The 22,974-nt window shown below is 42.9% G+C and overlaps 1 protein-coding gene across 1 annotated transcript in view; it reads left to right on the top strand.

Annotated features, from left to right (window-relative positions):
- The window catches only part of Slc24a3 (solute carrier family 24 member 3), a 571,799-nt gene extending 552,419 nt beyond the window's left edge, over positions 1 to 19,380 (top strand). Inside the window, exons 16-17 of the mRNA XM_008841377.3 lie at positions 14,686 to 14,751; positions 17,463 to 19,380. Coding sequence (XP_008839599.1) covers positions 14,686 to 14,751; positions 17,463 to 17,609 — 213 coding nt within the window. The 3' untranslated portion in view covers positions 17,610 to 19,380. The remainder of the gene's footprint in view (positions 1 to 14,685; positions 14,752 to 17,462) is intronic.
- The last annotated feature ends 3,594 nt before the right edge of the window (positions 19,381 to 22,974 follow it).

The raw sequence follows: 22,974 nt of genomic DNA, 5'->3' as shown, positions 1-22,974 counted from the left end.
ATTTAAAGTAAATAAATAAACTATAATCTATTCCAGCGATGACCACTGCTAACATTTCAAGTTTATTTTCTACTTGTAGGTCATTTTAGATAGCTGAGACCCCATTATATGGATTTTTTTTATACATTGCCTTTGACAGTGATTATATCAAACACGTTTTCTCGTTATGAACTTCACTTTCAAAGGTGGCCCAATATTGTAGCCTCTGGGTGTCCCAGAAGGGGCTCTGCCATGCCACTGCTTGTGGACACTTACAAAGCTTAGAGTTTCACTGTCATATTCACTAAACCTCAGGTATGAATCCATAGGTTTGAGAGATTTGTAAGCTTTGCACATAAATCTGATGCTTTTTCTGGAGTTAGAATTACAGAATATGGTTTTAATGACATTTTAAATTAAATTACATTTTAATGAATTAGTTTTTATATTTTGCAGTACTGGGGGATGAACCTGTACATGCCAGGCAGGGACTCTACACTAAACTACATCTCCAATCCTTGGGAAATTCTTTTAGTCAGCATCTCACTATGTAACCCAAGCCTTGAACTCATTATTCCCTTTGCCTCAGCCTCTTGAGTAGTTGGATTGCAGGTGTACGCCACCGTGCCTGGCTCATTCCTCACATTTTAATTTGTCAAATTTCATGCCTGAAGTTTGAAGACATCTTTGTGCCACCTGAATATTCTGGCCATGGGAGGTTTGTGTGGTAGGTACTTCCTTTCCTGCATCCAGCTTCCTCAAGGCACACAATGACCCATGAAAGCATGTGTTGACTGTAGCAGAACCCATGGCCAGATCTTCTACTTCATGTACCTGGCTTTCACCAAACAGCTGCCTTCACGGAGTCGAGGGCATCCTCAGGTGCAGGGGAGAGCCAAGGACCTGGGCAGACTCATAATTGTTGTTCTTTCTAGCTGACACTTCAAATAAGCATTGGCCCAACATTTATTTTTAAAGATGATGGTCAGATGATGCATGGAAATTGGAAATCTCTATTTCTGTCATTCAGTCTTTCTTTGTGCCCAAGCAAATCATCTCTGGCCTCTAAACAGCAGTCCCACAGTTAAAATGACCTGACTTCCCTAGAAAAAAAAGTTTAATGACTATCAGTTAGTAGTTGGTCTTCCTTGACAAGAAAACAAATAAAAATACCCCTTAACCTAGTTGGGCACCAGGTATGTGGATCGACCACAGTGCATCCACAACCCTCTTAGTTTATTCCTGTTTGTTTCATCTCCCACCTCCATCTTATCAAAGTAAAATAGAGTAATGCTTACCTGAATTCCAACTGTTTTTGACATCCTCTGTTGAGGACTACAGGACAGTGACTAAAACACCAGGCAACAAAAAGAAACCATGCTCTAAATGACTTGTAAAAATCAACCCCTGAATAACAAACCACATTGACTTATGCCAGTGAGACCTAGATAGGCAAGAAAGAGCAGGTGATGAGAGTCCATTCACTGTAAGTAAGACCCACTGTGTTCATCAGCTTTGCATTATTAATAATGAAATATCAGAGACAACTAGCATGCAAAGAGATGTTACCTTTGGGTCATGTTTATAGCAGTATCAATCCAGACCAAGGTGGACCCCTTGCTTTGAGCTTCTGACAAGGGTGACACATCATGGCAGAAGCAAGTTGTAGAGCAAGGCACTTGCCTCATAATCCAGGAAACACGTAAAGAGCAAAGGTGGAGGGGCTTCTCACGGTCCCCTTCAAGGGTATGCCTTCAGTGACCTAAGAACTTCCCACGGGACCCACTTCTTATGGATCCACACCACAGCCCAGCGATACGTCCTTATTAACACGTGGACCTTTGGGGAATGCTGCCTGTATTCAATCCATAGAATCTTTTACATTTGTTGCTGTTGTTTTCATTGTTTAAAAACTGGGATAATAGGATGCTATCATGGAAGGTAAAATAAAAATTTCAAAAACGAAGCTAGAAGTAAGCCAGGTCCTTTTTTCAAAAGCTTGAATTCTTCCAGACCAAACATGGATGTAATGTAAGGCCTGAAATTTCAACTGATTAGGCATTACAAATAATCACCCTAGTTATTCACGCTCCTTCTCTCTTCTTTCTGGTATTCTCCCAACGGTATAGAGAATGGAAAATGAGATATTCTCATAACAGTAATTCCCACAGCTTTGCAAGCATACCTTTCCCAGGTCCTAACAACTAGTGACAGGGTGACATCATGAAGACAAAAATTCAAGCCCTATTATATGTTTGGCTTAAACTCATGTTTTCCATATAAAGATGGCATAATTGGGTCACTTTGTCTGTTCTACTAAAACTGTACAAGAACCATGGCTGGTCCTATAGTAAAGATTTTTATCCTTACATAGAGGAGAAAATACAGGAGAGCCAGGCTACTCTGTCAACAAGAGAAATTTTGATTGGGAGGAAAAAATATATTGCATTGAGTTTGCATCCAAATGCTGCTGTTTGTGTACTGTACAAAAAAGGTCTTCACTTAATTCCACAGGTACAAAAGCCAGCGGTCTTTCAAAAGACTCCTCTTTTTTAAAGAGATTCAGCAATATAATCAGTTAGCAGTTTGTGAGCCCCAGGGTATCCAAGACTTCATTTTCTATGTGGTAAGAGCCAGAGTCCAGATTTGTTCTTCTATGCATAGATATCTAGCTGTTCCACTACTATTTGTTGAAAATAAGACGTTTTACTGTTTGTCTTGAACTTCTAAAATTCAGAGGAAGAAGTTATGATTAGCTTATTTTTCAGTACTGTTGACAACTTAAAAACCATTTGGAAGTTTCGATTGTATTGTTATTAAAGTCGTGTATTCTGGAAACTTGTATTCTGTACATAGTGATAACATTCATGATTTGGAAGTTTTCATCCTGAGTCAGAACTAGAATGCAAATGGCCAAGAAACAGGTAGAGGAAAGCTGTGAGCTCCATCAGTGGAGTGGCCATCATCAAGCCAGCCTTAGATCCAAGGAAAATGATTTAATATACTACTTTTTTTATTTTCCTCAACTAATTTGTTTTAGACTTGAGAGCACTTATAATTAGAGAAGAATCCCTATTAACAAAACATTGAAATCTTGCCGAATAATTCCCAAGAGACCACCCCATCAATGTGGATGTACTGCCCACACAGCTCCACGATACACACGATCTCTTCACATCCCTGTCAGCTTATTCATTTCTCACGCTGTTGCACAGTATAACAATTCCCCTAGTCATCTGCCTATGTACCATCTCTGTTACTAGAGTCTGAATTTAGCATCTCATTTGCCATCCACATTACCCCAACTGCCATCTTGCATATAGCAAGTTTCCCTTGTTTGAACAGACATCACATTTTGTTTCCCTGGTTGAACTGGCAAGCTGTACTTTTGTATGTACTAGCTCCTGAGGGCTTTGCCACATTCTGGCTGCATGAAATGATTTGAATTTACAATGGTGAACCTGAGCACTCAAGAAAAAATTGTTATATCTTCTGTTCTCTAGGATGAGCTTCAAGTTTAGGGTCTATCTTAGATGAAAGACTTTCATCACAAGCAGATAAACCGCTCAAGAAAGGTAGACTTGAATTTTGTGGGAAATGTGGCTTGTTCAGAAAAATCTCTGTGAGTAGTAATGTTGGACCAAAATATGGTTCAGTGTATGGCCCTCCTAAGCTGTGTCTATTGGTTTGCCTTGAAGCCAGAGAGATCCATAGGAAGACAGCAGGGACCCCACTGGGGGGACAGCAGGGGCCCCTCCAAGGGAACAGCAGGGGCCCCTCTAAAGGGAGAATGGGGACTCCTCTGGGGGAGAGCAGGGACCCTTCTAAGTTGGGGGATAGGGACCCTTCCAGGGGCTCCTGTCCTTCCATTCTTAGAATCATCTGAGTCAGCTTAGATGTCAACAGTGATCTCCCAAGCCTGGATCACACATCACTCCTGCATGCTTCCACAGCCAGCCATGGGAAGAATTGGGTTCTGGGGAGATGGGGAGCATTTTAGGAAAAGGGGGCCACTAGTGTGAAGACACTGAGGAAGGCCAGGTTCAAGAACAGAGGTGAGGTGGATGGCAGCCACACCAGCCATCTAGGTTGGACAGAGGGTCCCAGTTTCATGCTAAGTATGATGAAGTTCTGATCCCATTGTGAAGTTCAGGAAATCAAGATCCAGAATGGCAGAGGGAGAGAGAAGGAAGAACACTACTACGAATGCACATGGTGCCACAGCAGCAAACAGAGGGGTGGGTGAAAGGGGTAGAAGTCTAGACTGGACCTATCCCTACATTTGAATGTTTGCTGAATGACAGAGGTGGTCGGCTTATTAAAGGTAAGTTGGCCTCAATGACTTCAGAGAAAGAGAGAGAGAAAAGCTAGAAGGGGAAAGCACTACTGATTCCAGATTCCACTCCAGAAGTCCCATAGACACTGTGGCCAACAGCCTTCTCTGTGTCCCTTGGCTGAGTGAGTGCTATTTCTAGAGCAGGTTTCTGACTCAGGGATGGAAAGTTCTGGTTCCTTTCATGAGGATGACCCCTTGTTCAATAGCTGTCTCTCCCTTACTTTCATGGGGTTCCTTAAGTGTTCATTCCCCTGACCTAGCCACCCTGGGGAGCATCACTGTATAGCTTCATGCTGAGATGCAGGACATTTGGAAAAACAGCACAGTTTCAAGAGAAACAAACTTAGGGTTTATTTGCTGCAAGCATTTGATCTGCCCTCATCTCCACCCTGAGGTGTTCCCAAGAGAGAGACTTTATTTCCAAAAGGATACTCAAGGGCTTCCTTCAATTTAGCATGGTGGTAACCCCAGGACATCTTTCCATATCTCTGGCATCAGAAGTGAGCAGCTTGTGTGGGTTTAATGGCCTCTCGCAACCTCGCCAGGGACCTGCCAACAATCCTGAAGCGATTTTTCCATCTCGTCCAGATGAGATTTCCAAGTCATAATTATGGGATAATTACCATCCAGACAGCTGTTCTGTGCCTACATTAGGTTCAAGCATTTGGCAGCGAAGAGCTAATGCGCTTTTACAGATTTTGACATTTCTTACACTCTATGCCTTGCTCAGAAGCCAGCTAGTTACCTAAGTGCCCCCAAATAAATATTTCTAAGAGTCAAATATTGGAAAATGAGAGCTGTTTGTCCCATTATGGCAATGAATGTCTGTACAATGAGATTTAACAGAATGAAGACAGTCAGTAGGTGTAGGCAGGATCCAGAAAACCAGGGCAAAACTCACATTTCTGAGTTAGGGTTTAGAAATATAAAATAAATCTGAGAAGCAGTAGGAGGAGGAGGTATCTGTCCTTTCCTCTTTCCAAGCAAGAGTCAGCCTTACTCTAAAATCCACAGAAGTAGAAAGATGACCAGACTTTTTATACCTGGATCATTCTTTCTCAGAACAAACATTGACCAAACACCTACTGTGTGCTGGGATGCTATGATAAGCAAGCCACACATCCCTGTACTCCTGGAATGACAGACTGTAGCAGGAGTCAAGTCCACAGTAACTCCAAAAAAACTGTGTGGTGTATGGTCTCTGAAAGGCTAATCGTGTAGGACATATGTGGCCAGAGCTGGGGGACCTTGAATATGGGTAAGAAAGTAGCCTTTATCCTGAGAATCAGATTATCCAAGCAAGCGTATAGAGAAGAGTGAGAAGGCTGTTTTCAAGCAGAAGAAACAGATAGTAAAAGACTAAGGTGTAAAAAGCCTCCACACTCTGATGGACCCCACCAGGGCAGCTCCTGTGGCTGGGGAGGGGGAAGGTTGAGTAGAAGGTGAGTAGCAGGAATAGAAGAGACAGAGATCACATGGTAAAGTCACAGTAACTCAAGGATGAAGGGTATTTGAGAGGGAAAATGTCATCACATTGCCCTTCAGAGAGATTATGAGATGGTCATGGAGAAAGGTTTGGAACTAGATAAGAATGATGGCAGCAAGACCAGATAGGAGGCATATGCACCAGGAGCAAAATAGCACGACTTGGACTGGGGTAATTGTATCAGCTATGCTGTACAACCAAAAGTCAGTAGCATAATTCTACTAAGATGTATTTCTCACTCATGCACCTATGTGTTGATAAATGTTTGGTTGATCTGGGCTTAACACCCAGCTTCAAAGTCTGTTTCAAGTGTCTCTCGTTGTTGGACCAGTGACTTCATAAGACACATTCTTACCACGATGAAAAAGCAGGAAGTTTCTTCTAAGGCCAGCTCTCATCCAGCCACCACCTCCAAGAAGTCTACCTCGGCCAAAGATAGTCCTTTAGAAGAATTGATATGAGTGCCTCCGGTAGATCTCCAGCCAAGGGAAGGAACTACATCTCACTCAGTCTGTGTTTCCAGCACCTACCAGAGGGCCTGTGTGGGATGGATCAGTAATTCAAGCAGTTCTTGTGATTCTTCCTCATCTTTCTCAGCAAGTGTTCCTAAGTTGAATTTCCAATACCTGGAACTTGACTCCATCTGCTAGAACACCATGACCAAGGCAACTTATACAAGGAAGAGTTTACTTGGCTTACAGCTCACAGTCCATAATCAAGGGAAGCCAAGCCAGAAACTGAAGCAAAGACCACAGAGGAATGCTGCTTACTGACTTGCTCCTCTGGCCATTGTTCAGCCTGCTTTCTTATGCAGCTCAGAACCACCTGCCCAGGGGTGGCAACACACAGAGTGGACTGGTCCTTCCCACATCACTCAACAATCAAGAAAATGCCTCAAAATGCCTCACAGATATGCCCTCAGGCCAAACTGGTAGAGGAAATTCCCCAATCGAGGTTCCTTCTTTCCAGATGCATCAAACTAACTAGAAGCTGTCTAGCACAATGGTTTAGGGCTTACTTACAGGAGCATGAATGACTCAAGGACAACTGCATCACCCAGAGCCCACTGACAACTCACAAAAGCTACAACCCTGGAGCTCTCTGCATGCGCAGGCAACTGGAAAGTCAAAGTGCTCTTCCCAGCAGTCTTTACTGCTTATATAATCTTGGGGAGAAAGGGGTCTTGTGAATCTTAAAAGTTTTGACTACCCTAGACTTTTAAATGTTATTTCCTGAATCTCGTGAGTCTCCCTCTTCCCTCCAGGGAGGAATTTTTCAAGTGGGAGGACCCTACTACACAAGAGAACTTTGGAAAGCAATGTACATCCTGCCTCTGAATCACCCCATCTGAGCTGCAAGTAAGCTGAGGGCACAACTGCTCCTGAGAGCCACTGGTGGGAATTAATTGCCTGGTAGTTGAATGTTCAGGAAGAAGTCTTCAGGAACAGAGCAGTACTTGATGTTGGGAAGCAGCTGGTACTCACCTAAATGGTAACATCAGAAGTTGGGGATATGGACAGTGCAGTGATTTGAATGTGTTTCCAAAACTTTAGCTTTAGAAACTTTAGTCTTCAAAGCCATGTGTTAATTCTGTTTGGAAGTAGGGCCTTTGAGAGGTGTGTAGGATTAGATAGGGTCAAGAAGATGGGGTTCCCGTGGTAGTATTCATAGCTTTATAAGAAAAGGAAGAGATTTGAGTAGCATGATTGCTGTCTCACCACCTCTCTCTCTCTCTCTCTCTCTCTCTCTCTCTCTCTCTCTCACACACACACACACACACACACACACACACACAATGCTACAATAAACCAAAAACACCCCTTACCAGATGCTCAGAAATGCTAGCGCCGTGGTTTTGGCTTCCCAGCCTCCAGAACTGTAAGCCAAATAAACCCCTATTCTTGAACTGGCTGGTCTCAGGTGTTTTCTTACAACAGCGGAAACTGAACTAAAATGCCAATGACATTTGCTACTGTGGTTTCTGTGATTTTTATCATTTATTCGGGACTCAGCAAAATTACAGGCAAGAAAAGGTCAGATAGGGCTTCTGAGGGCTCATAGGTGAAGAGAAAACCCTAGCTTTTGCCCCTAGGCCTGTCAGGGTACAATGAAGCCTAGAATTTAGAGTCTAAAGCACAAGTCCAAGGGCTGACTTGACCCTTCACCAGTGTCGTAAGTTTGACTCAGTGCTGTGACCTCTGAGCCTCGGTTGTCTCATCTTCAAATGAGAAAGAAAAAAAACCCTCCTTGCCACACAGAGTAAGAATTAAGTGCACACTGTTTGTGAGAGCACTTCGGAGAGGAAGGCAGTTAAGAGTGTTGCCAGCTCTAACTTGCTTCTTTCTGTGGTTTCTTCACTTTCTCACCCCAGTAGATTGTTCAAGAGAAGACAGCTGACTTGATGATGTTGCTCAGTGTAAACCAGGGTTAGTAATACCCACCCAGAAACTATTCCAAACAAGCATTAGAATGACCCAGTAAGAACATGCAAATCACTAGGGAGGCTGGGGCAGGAGCACAGGGCTCCAAGGCCAGCCTGGGCTACATGATAAGATTCTGTCTCCGAAAAGAAGGAGGGACTAGAGAGAGGAAAGGAGAGAGGAAGGTAAGAGAAAGTACAAAACAGCATGAAATGTGTTCTAAATAATAATTAAGTCAGCAAAATCACAAAACCTTGTTATTGTTCAAAAAAAATTCATTGATTGCACAGAGCTGACCTCAGACCATCAGAACATCGTATCTGCTGTATGGGAAAAGTCTGAATCTTTTCAGTCTCTGGGCCTTGGATCCCTGAATGCAGCAGGGCTCTGGGAACTGTCTTGTGAGCAACAGGAATGCATGAAGTTTAGTATGAACCAGTCTCTGTGTGCATCCATACTAAAACATATGCGTGTTCTGTGGGCTACATTCCTGTTGATTTTGGAAGCAACCAGCCTTCTGTTTCCTCTCTCACAACTTGCCAAAAAGGAGTTGGGAAACAAAAATGCGTATTTCTGAAGGCAAGAAATGAAAACACGAAATGTCAGGACAGAAGTATCGGAAATACATCTCACGTGATCACAGATCAACCTTGCCACAAGCTCTGCCTTTGAACTTACTGCGAGGCAGGGGCCAGGGAAACAGCTGAAATCAGGTCTATGCAGAGTTGAAACCCAAAGGCTTTTTTCTAAGGTGATGCAGAAATGACAAGGGTTTGGTGCTCTTATCTGGCTTAGCAGACCCAAAGAGATGCTAAATGTTAAATGGACACAATGCATTTTATATATATATATATATATATACACATATGTGTGTACTATGGTATATATTAATTTTATGTAACACTGGGCTTCATAAAGCCGTTCTTATTCAAGCACATCATGTAGTTTGAGCATTGGCCTCCCACTAAACCCTCTTCTCTCTCCACCTTCCTATTGCTGCTACTTCTTTCTTTTCCCAGATAGCCCCACTTTCTGTCACGTATAAATATTGTTACATATATAATTTGTCAATAGTTCATTTATGTTTGCATATACAATCTATATATGATATATGTATGAAATATAGGATCTGCATGTGAGAAAATATATAGGTTACATGAATATATGCATTTGTCAAAACTCACCCAGTAAAGGTGAGCGTGGTGGTGCACACCTTTAATCTCCAGCATTTTGGGAGGCAGAGGCAGATAGAACTGTGTGAGATTAAGGCCAGCCTAGTCTACACAGCATCTTCCAGGCCAGCTGGGGCTACAGGGAAACCTGTCTCAAAAAGAAAAACAAAACAAAAACCTTATCCAGTAGTGAGTACACTTAAGATCTATGGGTCCTACTGTATGCAAGTTATATCTCAATCTTTAAAAATTGGGAGGCTGAGGGGGTGGCTTAGCAGTGAAGAATGCTTTCTGTGTAATCATGAGGACTGGAGTTCAGATCCCAGCACCTATCTAACAAGCCAGATAACTCGCAAACACCTGTAACTCCAACTCCAAAGGATCTAACGCTGTCTGTAATCTCCATGCACACACAGGCCCCTGTTCCCACACATACACATACACATACACATATAGTCACACAGACAAATACACACAGATAAATAAGCAAAAAAATATTTTTTAATATTGGCATCCTCAAAAAGAACAGCTTGGAGTCAACCCTCACCTTGCTTGCCCTTTTTCTCTACTGACATGTCTACTCTTGCCCCTTGTCACTAGCCTTACTGTCACTCTGTATGTACACACATGCACCTGCACATGCACTAGCAAACACACAAGTAGATGCAGGTTGGGAACGAGGTGCTGAAATGTAAAAAACACTCAGAGCCCGGGCATTTCCCCTCAGAGCATTTGGCCTGGCTAAGGAGGTAAGATGCTACCTCACTTATAGGCAGGAGGAGCTCAGTGCCAGATGGAAGAGACAATTTGGGGCAGGATGGGCAGTGATGAATACACCACCTGCCTAGACTGAAGGTCCCAAATAGGAACAGGACTGTAGTAAGGTAAGAGAGATTAATTGTTCCACTTTGGAAAAGTTCCAAGTGCCCAGCTTCAGGGAGGGAAGCTAGGAAATGAGATGGTGATAGAAGGTCCTTTTCTAGCTCCCTTCAACATGTTTATTAATAGTTGCTCTATCAACGAGGAGGTCTCTTTTCATTTTGTTTTACAGTTATGAAGGAAATAGGTACCAAGAGTTCAAACTGGAAATAGCCTAGATGCCCATCAACAGAATAATGAAACTATGGAATATTTACACTGTCACTGTGTAAAACTAAATGACCTACTGATGCAATAAAAACCATGAAGGAATCTTTAAAACTTGTGCTGAATAGAATTGTCTTCATGTAAAAGAGTACCCATAGGATTCCATTTGTATGAAGTTCTAGGATGGGCTAAACTGACCAGAGCAGTGTGCCTCTGGTAACAAGAGAGCATCATATGATGCTAAAAGTACACTGTGTCACAAAGAAGTTTGGGTTACATGGGTGTATACATTTCTCAGAACCCATTTAATGGTGCAATAATGGTTAGTGAATTTCACCAGATGAAAATTGCACGTAAAAATAAATGACCATTTACTAGCATTGAATAGTACTTAGTGAGATGCAGGCAGGAATGTTTTGGGATAAAGTGTACTCGTATCTGCAGCTTATTTTGAGGGTCATTAAAAATAACCTAATTTCTTGAACTTGGCTTGAGTGCTTGAAAACATTCTTATAACTTGTTGGGTTTTGATGAAAGCTGTATGTGCTCATAAAAATTGAAAAGGAGAAAGGAGGTAAGGAAGAGTGTCAGAGGTCATACTTCTGGAATTATCTAAGAAATGGTACCCATGGTCTCTCTGCTGCCTGCTTCTTTCTGACCAGTCCACATCCCCCACTGAAAACTGCCTTCTTGGAGACCCCATGAGATGTGATAGCTATGGCCATTCAGTTTTCATTCATCAGTTACATGCTAAACACCTGGTCTGTAGATGGTAAAATGAGACCTGGCCTTGTTTGTGCTGTCTGTAACATAGTAAGATGTTGGTTTAGGAGTTACAGGTGATAAGTTTTTAGAAGAAACCAGAGAGGCAGCTCAAAGTGATTACGGACTAATGACCACAGGGGCGAAGGATACGTTGCACTCCAGGCTCTGTTCAAGAGCTTTAATGTGGACGAAGTCAATCTTCTCAAGCATCCATAAAGCAAGAACAGTCTTATCCCCATTTTACACATCAGATAAGTGATGTTTTAGGAAGCTAAATAACTAGTCTGTGCACACTGAGTCACCAAGCAGGGATTTACAACCAAGAAAGTGAAGTCGGAAGCCTGTGTCCTAAGCCAGGGACTGGCTGACTTTTTCTGCTGAAGGACCAGAAGGAACAAGCATTTTAAAGTTTGTGGGTCAGTCCCAGCCAAAACTACTGGAACACGGTTTGAACAAGTAGAATAAAAAACAATTCACACAAAGTAGAATAAAGAGAGCTGTCAGCATTGTATAGTTGAGTGAGTCAAGTTCCAATAAAGTTTGACTTAAAAAAAAAAACAGTTGATAAGGTCATATTTGGCCCAAAAAAATCACAGTTTACCAACCCATACCCCAAATCGCTGATAACCGATAAAGGAGGCATTAGAGTTAGGCCAAAAGGCAAGCTGAAGGAAGCCAAATTCCTGACTGCCATGTTTGTGTGGAGGTATGAGGGTCAGTCATCAAGGAATAAAGGAAAGTTCTAAAAGATCAGTTCTCCTAACAATGAACAAATCGCTGATACCCCCAGGTATGTATAGGACTCCACAACCAAAGGGAGAAAGGGAGAAAGTAGAAAACTCTCAGAAACTCCACAGAATTCTTTGTCTTTCATCTTTGAAACCAGATTAAGAATTTTAACAACTGTGCCTTGAGGCTTTACGTGACTGTAAGAAGAGTAAAGTTCAAATGCTTGAATGTAACATGATTCCTTTAGAAAATGGCCTAGCCAGGGAGAATAGTCCTGTTCAGATCTTTACTCTCATTGGTCCTTGGTTTCTTAAAGGTAAGAAATCACTTATTAAATTCGTACTGGGAAATCAACTCTAGAGCTCAGAGGGTAAAACTTAGGTTGGGAACACATTGCCCTCATTCTAAGAAAAATGTGTGTGGTGTTGAAAATTAAGAACTCATAGGATTTCAGAGTATTTATTCTCAGTTTCTTAATGTTCATGTACAACCCAGGCACTGTGCAACTGAAGATAGCTCCAAAGACAGCTCTTCCCTCTGCTGGCCACTGTGTGGCTCTGGGGAGCTACATCTCCTTCCCAATTGCATGGAGGACTGTCATAGAGTCAGTGTGGATGGTTTATTTGAAGAGTTTTTTTTTTTGAGATGGTCTTGCTCTGTAACCCAGACTGGCCTCAAACTCACATACCTCCTGAGTGCTGAGATTGCAGGCACTTGTCACCTCTCCCAGCAAGAGAATCCTTTTCATAGGATACATGTGTAATATAGTCTTTGATAGTGACCTCTCTATGCCAACCTGTTGAGGAGTGGGGGGGTGGGGGTTCCACACCTGGTTGAGTCAAGTCAGACCGCCAGCCAGCTGGGATGGGGCCGGTCCTCCATTTTTCTGCTCTGAAGTAACAAGATTAACCCGCTGCTTTCATGTTACAGTTACAGCTTGATCCCCCTTCATTCTCAAGAAGCCATTTGGGAGTTGGTAACCACTTCCCAGCCAGGACAAGAGGATAATGAACTAGAGATGGTCACTAAGGTGGGGAGCTTAGTGGATTGGTTAAAGAATTAACCCTCTAGGCCAAAGTAGAAAGAGAACAGGAGCTTAGGTGCTGGAGAGATGACTCAGAGCACTGCCACTGCCACCATAAAGCCATCCTTTGAGAGCCACTGCTCTGGGGCACTCCCTCAATTTCAGGGCATCCTGTGACCTTAGTCTAAGGCAGAAATGATGTCTTATCAACACTATGTAATAAACTCTGTGATCTTTGATGCTTATGTCAGCATCTCAATCTTCTTTACCTGCTCTGCCCTGCACAGAGCCACTGGTCACATGTGACTCCTTAAAGGCCATTTAAACTAATTAACAATAAGTAAAATTGACGTTATGTTCCTTTATTTAGCACTCACGTGGTTCTAATTGATACCATATTGGACAGCACAGATACTTTACATTTCATTGCAGAAAGTTCTAATGCACAGCATCATTCTATAAGACTTACAAAATGTTTCTCTCACCTTAAAGTTTTCCTGTTAAGCCCATTATATTACTGGGGAGTACAATCCCTTCCAAACTTTTTTACTAATATCAGAAATGGATTTAACTCATCCCTCTCCTATGATTACTCATTATAGCATCTCATTCACTTACTCCAAACAAACAAGGACAAAAATCACACGGGAGGTGGTTTTACACCCAGGTTAGTAGGATGACACAATGGAACAGAGGAAACAGACTTTGCAATTGAATTTCTCTGAATAGCCTGAATGTGGTAACACTAGTGACATCATTGATTACAACACCTCTAAGGACTTATTAGCAGGTCATCTACCACAAGCCAGACACAGAGAGAGTCTTGGGGAAATCCTTCGTGGGTGCCACTGCTGATGGCTCATGACTAGACAGAGTAAGCTCCACCCCCAAATACTGCTTAAGCTCCTTTTGAACTAGCCTGGCTCTTCTGGGAACTCTTCTATGATCTGGCCTGGAGGGTAGCTTTTGAAACAGGTGTTCATGGTGGTGTGAGTGATAATGGTACTGATGGCAGCTTATAACATCTTCACCATCAGCTCCTTTTACTTGAGGTGCAAAATCCACTGTGTTCTATTTGGACTCCAGAGAAGTAAGTCTTTGGAGTCTCTGTACCTGATGGCATCTCAGTTGGCTTTGGCTTCTCATTTGTCAAGCAGGAAGTAAATGACAGGAGCAAAAGAGGTGGACATTGTCCTTCAGGTGGGGGTCCAGACACTGACAGCCAGACTCAGTTAAACTCGACCCAACTGCAGATTAAAGTAGCCAAGTATCTCTCTCTCTCAAAAAAAAAACCACACATACACATACACAAAAAAATAAGAAAATGATGTGATACACTTCACCCCAAATGTAGTATGAGTTTGAGAAAGCTAAAGCTCATTGTGAGTCTCGTCAATAGAACTCTTTCATGGACAAGAATCATACAACAGCCAGTCGAGAATCTGAGTGGCCCTGTGCTAGTGCAGCTGGGGCCCTATCACTGAAGTGTGGACAGGATTGGGCTGAGAACCGACAAGGGCAAACGTGTGTGTCTAGTAAAGCACACAGCCAAAGCTGCCAAGGCTGCCATCTGCTTTTCCATCCTAGAGGAGAGGTTTGGAATCATTGCTCCTCAGAGCTGCTTGAATGGCCTGCCCTAAGGAGGGACCTGATTTGGAAGCTTAATTCTGTTTAATCCTTCCTTACAGATTCGGCTGAATAGCAGAGGGCTGATCTATTCTGTGGGCTTGCTCCTGGCCTCTGTCTTTGTCACGGTAGGTTTACACCTTCTTTCTATCCTGGAGTTTCCATGATCTCCCCTCCCCTTGAGTTCTTTGGAGACAAGGTGGGCTTGGCCTCCAGTAAATGGGGACATAGACATCCAAATGTCCTATTTCCTGACTGTTTCTTCTAAAAGAAGAGCCTAGTGGAATTCTCCTCCCTTTCTGAAAGAAACTAGCCCTCTTCTCAGAAGCAAGGCCCTGCTTCGTGTCAAATCTAAAACGTTTTTCAAAAGCAGAGGAGAGGGCTAGGAATACAGCTCAGAGGTAGGGAACTTGCCTAGCTCATGTGAGGCCCTGGGTTAGAACATCCCCAAAAACAATAAAAAGCAAAGAGGAGGGCTGAGAAGATAGCGGGTGAAGTACTTGATGCAAGCATGAGGGTCTGAGTTCAAATCCCCAGAACGCACATAAAAGCCCTGCATGGCAGCACACGCCTATAACCCTAGCCCTGTAGCAGAGACAGGCAGATCTCAGGGGCTCAGTGGCCAAAAGATGGGAAGCTCTAGGTTCTTTGAGAGACCTTGTGTCAAAAAGTAAGGTAGAGAAACAGTTGAGGAAGACATCCCAACATCATCATCCGGCTTATACATGTAGGTATACCAGCTGCACCCACCTGGATAAAGGATTTCCCTCTTTTATACTAGATTAGCTATCAAAATGTAGATTCCATTTCATTGATTCGTCTAGATTTCAAAACTTCTCCTTGACTGGTTTTAACCAATATTCAAAGACTAAGAAATATTTTATTGACAAGGTACTGCTAGGCCACTGCATTCACCGTCTTAGCCAGTGCAGTCGTTTGTGTAATTTAATATTCTCAGCTGTACTAACATGTTTGATAGGAATAAATCTCTACTTGAAGTATCCATTAGCATACAAATATGTTGTTGAATTTTTACATTAGTAAGTGTTGAAACAATATTTTTTCAAAGCTCTATGTTCCAAGGAACTAATCATCAAATCTCAAATGGCATGTGTTTAACTTACATATGCCAAGGAATGAGAATTCATAAGGGCAGAAAGAAGCAAGAGAGGTCATTTAGAAAAGGAGTCTAATATCAAGATTTTGCCTAAGCAAATACTGCCTTACACAAAGTGAACATTTACCTAATCAAAACTTCCATTGTTTAGGAGAATTCCCAAAGCTGGTGTGACTTGGCATTAGGACAATTTTTTTCTATTTTTGCAGTACTGAAAACTAAGCCCAAGGCCTCACGCATGGTAGGCAAGCACAGTCACAGAACTGTATCTCCAACTCTCTTTCCTTTTATTTTGAGGGGAGTCATGTTTTGAGTGGCCCTGTGCTAGTGCAGCTGGGGCCCTGTCATTGAAGTATGGACAGGATTGGGCTGAGAACCGACAAGGGCAAACTTGTGTGTCTAGTAAAGCACACAGCCAAAGCTGCCAAGGCTGCTGTCTGCTTTTCCATCCTAGAGGAGAGGTTTGGAATCATTGCTCCTCAGAGCTGCTTGAATGGCCTGCCCTAAGGAGGGACCTGATTTGGAAGCTTAAAGGAGACATAGTTTGAACTGAAGGACTTCAAGGAAACCAAGTGAAAGAGAGGTCAGAGAACAGAGGCAGATAGCTGGGAGCGACTGTTAGTGGAATGGAAGGAGGGGAAGGAGAGGGGAGAGGCAAGATGGGTAAAACCCAGTGGAACTCTGTGGAGTCAAGGAATTGTAGGTCATGGGGAATTTGCAGAGTTGTGAGAGTTGGGCTGCCTAAGGAAACAAACTGAAGAAAAAGGAACATAGGAGTAGTGGCCCTGAGGTCTCAGCTGTTTCTGCTATTGATAATAACAAGATCAAGGCTATAGCCTTGTCTCATAGAACTTTACCAAATGAAGCAGCTGTATTTGCACTGTACAGTAACCACTGCCTGAGCAGCACTGAGTACCTGAAGTGAGACTATTGCATCTAAGGAATTGCATTTTTTTCATCTGATTTCACTTGAATGTAACTGTGTATAGCCATGTGTGGCTAATGGGCACAGCAAGGGTCTTACAGTAAGTGACTGGTATAGGTGGAGGGCAAGGACTTGAGAGAACAAGTGTTGGGAAGATCCTCCCTGGGGGTATTGATATCACTAAAATAACAGCTATAGTACAGGGTAGACTGTAATGATGAGCCAGGACTCTGGAAAGTGGGGCTGGCCAGGGTTGCATGGTTGATGGCAACCAAGAAAGATGAAAGATGGCTAGAAAATATGAAATTTCATGCTGTGTTTTAGGGAGGAGAGAAATAATGGTTTGGAATAGCAATGGAACTAAGCAGAGACAGCTTCCTCCCCACCACAAACGGCAATAGAAAGACATTCATGGGTAATAGAGGAAGTGCTAGGTGAGGCCACCACCTGAGGGGTATAGATGGTGTTATTGGGGGCCAGCCAGAGCCTGTTAGAGCAGGATGGAGGAGGCCTAGATCACATGCTACACACAGCGGACTATGGGACTGACACTCGGGACGAGCCTAGGTCACTCTGTGTGTTGGCCCTGTCGTTTTTTTTTGTTGTTGTTAACAAAGGTGACCACCACCTGCAGGTTATGGCTTCCTCTCTTCTTGATTTTGATGTTTCTGCCTTTCCACCATCTGAGAGACGGATATTGCAGACTCAAAGAGACAAGAACCTGCCTGATCCAACACCCACAGCCCTGCCCCAGGTCACCTTCCCAAGCACCCTCTGACCCATTCTGTATGTTGCAGGTGTTTGGCGTTCACCTGAACAAATGGCAGCTGGACAAGAAGCTGGGGTGTGGGTGCCTCTTCCTGTACGGTGTGTTCCTGTGCTTCTCCATCATGACAGAGTTCAACGTGTTCACCTTTGTGAACTTGCCCATGTGCGGGGACTAACGATCTGCCAGGCCACCTGCCGAGGCCCAGGTCCTTCTTTTCTGTGCAATACGAGACCCGGCCGCACCTGAGTCATGCAAGGGAGCCCCCCAGGGCCGCAGCGTCCGTCTCTCCCATGCTGTCCCCAGGCCTCCGCTCCTGTCCTGGTGGCCTAGGCTCTCCCTGCCACCTCCTTTGCTCCCCAACCTCCTTGATCCTACCTCCTACCCAGTCCCTCTCCCCTGCCCTCTTGACCCTCCCTGCCTCCTCCATGTGAAGACATCCAATATCCACGTGAATTTTCAAGCTCCATTTTTGAACAGTGACTGAGATTCTAGAACAAAACTGGCTGCTAACTGGCCCAAGCCAGGCACAACTTACTCCAGTCCTTCCTTTTTTAAGTTATTTCACAGAAGATACCCTAATTTATGACCAGAGACTATTGAGGAAACAGAGAGGAGAGGGTCCACTGTTAGCAGGGAGTGTTTGGAGGTGATTCCTAGATTGCTGGGTTTGAGGGATTGTTTTATTTTGAGGGATCTCCGTTTTATTACTTTTTTTCCAGAGATGAAGGACTCCCCCTGCGTCTTCTTTCACTGGGCTCTGGCTTAATAGATGATCCACAGACTTTACTGTGTGTCTCCTGGGGGTAAACCCCAGGCATGTTGGAGCTTGAGTGGATTTAGCAGTTAGTTGGAAAACCACTGAGTGAGGCCACCAGGAAATAAATGCATGACATTTTCAGCCCAAGGACACCTCGCTGAAGTCCTAAGGGCATCACCTAGCGGGGCGTAAGGTGTTACAGGGAGAAGCCTGCTTCGCACATGTTCACTATGACCATCTGTTTCTCACTAGGTTCTTTCTAGTTTTTCAAGCAATAGTTCTAGCCTGCCTGAGGCCTTTGACAAGGGGCCCTGGCTAACTGTCCATCTGCAAAGCGCCGGGCAGTCAACGACAGAAATTTCCCCAGCGTGTGAGTCCTTCATGTACTCTTGTTGCTTGGCATTTGGGGTGACAGGGAGTGGTCCAGAGGCCACCACTGTTCTCTGGGCAGGAGTTCCAGACACTGGTTTCTTGGAAAATGGAGAGAAGCGCATTTTGCACAGATGTCGTCAAAGAAGTCCCAATTTGCCGCTTGGTATGGAGTACACTGGACCCTAACAGCAGGCTCTTGGGCGAACATCTTTCTTCACAGGATGCCACCGCCAAGCTGGCCAGTTTCACCCCTCCCTTCCTAGAGGGATGGCCAGGGAGGGAGAAAGCAGAGAACTGACACCTTGGAAACCACAGAATGTGTTAACCGCTGACTGGCTCAAGGGCATAAGTTATTGTGAACATTTCGCCAATCACTGCTCAACCGCCCTGCTAGATTTTGTATGATGCTGAATTATTACACAGATTACTTCCACCGAATTGAGATACACCCATGCTTGTTACACTTGTATTTATTGAAACTGTGGATTCTTGCCCGCCCGTGCTGTCCCTTGTATTTACTTTAAGCACTGATCACTTACCATTCATTCAGTATGGTTTTCCCAGTCCCTTGTACACATCCTGGTGTGAATTGTAAAAATAACCTGCTACAAATTGGTTGACTGTTTCTGTTTGGAGTACAAGCCGAGGGGCAGCTTCAGCCCAGGGCACATAAGCCCAAAGGACCAGGAGAGAAAATCACCAATTTGGGCTCTCAGAGCTAAGACACACTTATTGATTCGGTTGCACATTTTGCACTGGTTTATGGCAATTGTTTTCTTGGACGGATGGTGTAAAATAAACTTCTCTGTTCTGTATCCTCCCTAGAACACAGCGTATTGCTTTCTTCCCTGGGCTGTTGTTTTACAGTAAAGGAGAATGAATGGAAGGTAATGATCCCAGTATTTATGCCTCTAGCCTCTGAGTGGGCTCACCTGCAAGGCTGGTATGTCTGGCAGATGACAGGCATGAAGCGGCAAGTTGTGAGTTCTGTCTAAAGTTAGAGACTTTGGACCCATGTCCTGTCCCAGGATTCTAGAACTCTCTGTGACATTGTGTACATGTGACATTGTGTTAGGAATCCCTTCTTTCAGATGGACATGAAAAGTAAATCATCACAGTCTGATGATGACATTTAGCAGTAGTCAAGTTCCCCGGCCTGATGTTAGAAGGTTTTAGTCATGAAAATCCAAGCCTCCCCCAATTGGACATGGTGGTCCGTGTCTGGAATTCCAGCACTCAGGAGGCTGAGGCAAGGTGATCATGAGTTCAAAGGTTATAAATTGGAACTCTGGCTCAAAAGATCTAAACAAAATTCATGTCCCCCAAAACCAATGCCTCAAAAGAGACCATGATATGAGGTCACAATAATGCCATGTTCTGGTCCTATAGGACTCTCAAGAAATAGTTACCCAGATTTGCCATTGGTAAACAAGCTGCTTCTGCCGGAAATTCGACACAATTTATTCAATAAAAAAAAATGGCTACTGATTCACAGCACCACTTCACTTCTTGAAATACATATTCACAGGGTAGGAAAGCAGCAGATTCTTCAGTTTGAATATTTACATATTAGCATGTTAGTAAAACAAGCAGTAGTAAACTGTAGTTGTGTTTCACAAATATATCCTGGATGTGGTCCAGGGTGTTTTCATTGTACCCATTGGTGTTTACAAGCATTAGATACTTACTTAGTTTAGCTTAATTTTCTTAAACAAAAACATGTGATCAGAAGCTTTGTTTTATTTCATTTTATTTTTTCATTCTGCAGCACTGGTGATGAAACCCAGAGCATGTACAATGGTAGGTCAGTGTACTGAGCTATAGTCCCAGCTCACAGAAGCATGATTTAAAAACACACCTTTTCTGTGAAACCTATAAGCTGCAGTTCAGTTCTCAATTTCTCAAAGTAAAAATCCTGAGATGAAAGTCTAGCATGGTGGTCCACACCTGTAAGCCTAGCAATCAGGAGGCAGTCAGGAAGACTGAGTTCAGAACATGTATGAGCTATATAACAAGTTCCAGGCCAGCCTGAGCATAGTGAGACCCTGTTGAGAGGAGAGAGAGAGAGAGGGAGAGAGAGAGAGAGAGAGAGAGAGAGAGAGAGAGAGAGAGAGAGATCAATCCTGGGCTTAGCCAGTTTTATCTATAAGGGCTGTCAGTCTAGAAGCTCTGAAGGCTTTCTTTTTAAAATGAGAATTTAGCATATTTCTGCCTGGATTCCAGCCATGCACATTTATGTCTTGAACTGTCAGTTGAGAATGTTGTAACCAGACAGCTGTCCTGTGAGGCAAAATTGCCAATGTTAACCATTTACACTGTTTCTGCTGTGCTGAGACTTTTAAAAGGCTGGGATTGTGGAGAAGGTTTGAAGAAAGAGCTTTTCTCAGTATCTCACACTTGGCATTGTCAGTAAAGAGATTCTCATGGCCTTGACCAAGGAAAGATGCATGCTGGAGCACATAGCCCTTAGCACATCCTTCTTGGCCCTTCTGGGAAGTACCTGGAGAAAGCCCTTCTTTCCTTCCCAATCTGGCCTGGCCTTGCCTATGGTCACTGCCAATGTGCATGCCTTCAGGTGGCCTCAGATGCACCAAGAGGCCACATGGGGAGTGTTCTAGTCACACAGGAAATGTAGTATCTATCCCTTTTCCTAAGAAAAGTGTCAGCCTTACCTTTTGGAGGATACATACTTCTGTAGGTACATGTTTTGACTTCTCTTCACAAAGATGTGATGATAGGAGCCAGGAGATAGCTCAGTGGTCAATGCTTGTACAAGGATGAGGACCTGAGTTTCTAGCTTCAGCACCAACATGAAAAAGGAAAAGCCAGGCAGGGCAGTGTGCACCTGTTACTCCAGCCCTGGGGAGTGGAAGCAGGTGGATCCTCAGAGTTTGCTAGCCAGCCAAGCTAGCCCATCGTCTAGCTCCAGGTTTAGAAAGAGACCCTGTCAAAAGAGTAAGGTGGAGAGTGATAAAGACACTCAACACACACACCACACATACCAAAAAATAAAAAATTTTAAAAATTTAAAAAACTGTGATGTGATGTGATGTGATGAGGAAGAATGAATGTGTTGATTGTATTTCCTGAAGTCTTTTGCTGAAAACATTTACATTTGCAGTCATAAATTTGCATACTAGGGATTAGAGACACTATAGGTCTGGAACAGTAAATGTAAATTGATTTGAAGCAATCAAGTTTCAAAGAAAATCCTTAAACATTAAAAAGGGGGTAGTAGCTAGTAATATTGTAAAGTCTGAACCATTTTCAATTTGTGGTATAAAAATATATAATTAAAAAATAAAATAGAAACAATATCAAATTGCAATTACTGATTAAAAATGACCTTAACTTACTAAATTGTTTATACAGATATTCAGATTGTTGGGGGGAAAAAAGTAGGGGAGGCAAATTGATGATGGACAAGATGTTTTTCTCAGAATTCTTTAAATCTTTACAAAATGGGATGATTATCTGATTAATAGAACATTCCAAGGATTGTTCTGGCCCATTTCAAACAAGGATTTTGTAATACCATATTTCCATAATGGAGTTTGTATAAGCTTCATGCTTTGATAATATCTTCAATAGCTACTCAGTATATAACAGACACATGCACACAAACACATATGGTCTAATGCCAAAACTGTATGGCAACAGTCTAATAATTTTTTTTTAATTTCTAGGTATCAAACTGATTTCATAAGACTACAAGAATGGGGTAGATTCAGGAAACTTGTCTCTGGTAAGTAAAATAAAAATTTTATCCATTTAATCACCATCAAAAGATACAGGTACTGCCAAGATGTGGGAAGGGACTAAGACCCTGAAGAGGGAAGGCCATCAATGTGCACAAGATAAAGTATGTCACTCCCAGAACCGATTTTACATGGAACTTTTTGCTTTGTCTCAGAAAACAGAGCAGAAGGGAAGAAGAGCAACATTTTTTAGATGACTTAGTGTTATAATCAGGGCATTTATATCATTAAAAAGTATACTTCATAGGCTCATTCATTTAAGAAGTTTTGGTAAACCTCAATATAGCAAGCATTCTTGCCAAGTTCTAGAGATTTTAAGCACAGTACTACTTGTTAGTTCTCATTTTAATTTACTTTTGGTCTGTGTTTATGAAAAGGAAAGGGAAGATTTAAGTTTACAGTTTTGGCATATATGCTATTGAGTGCTTTTTTTGCTTCATTTACATAAACATGCGCATCTATACGTTAATTTTCTTTTCCATAAGCTGGGCATGGTGGTATATGCCTATAATTTTAGTACTTTGAGGTAAGGCCAAGAATATCAAGAGTTCAAGGCCATCCTCAGCTACAAAATGAATTTAAGGTTAGCCTGGGGGACTCGAGAATTACCCTGTTTATCTTAAGCTGAATTTGGTGATTTTGTGTCATCTGGT

The sequence above is a fragment of the Nannospalax galili genome, unplaced genomic scaffold, assembly GCF_000622305.1.
Source record: "Nannospalax galili isolate Female #2095 unplaced genomic scaffold, S.galili_v1.0 scaffold510, whole genome shotgun sequence".
Lineage (NCBI taxonomy): Eukaryota > Metazoa > Chordata > Mammalia > Rodentia > Spalacidae > Nannospalax > Nannospalax galili.
The sequence above is the reverse complement of the archived record's forward strand: the minus strand, read 5'-3'. Positions and strand labels throughout refer to the sequence as shown.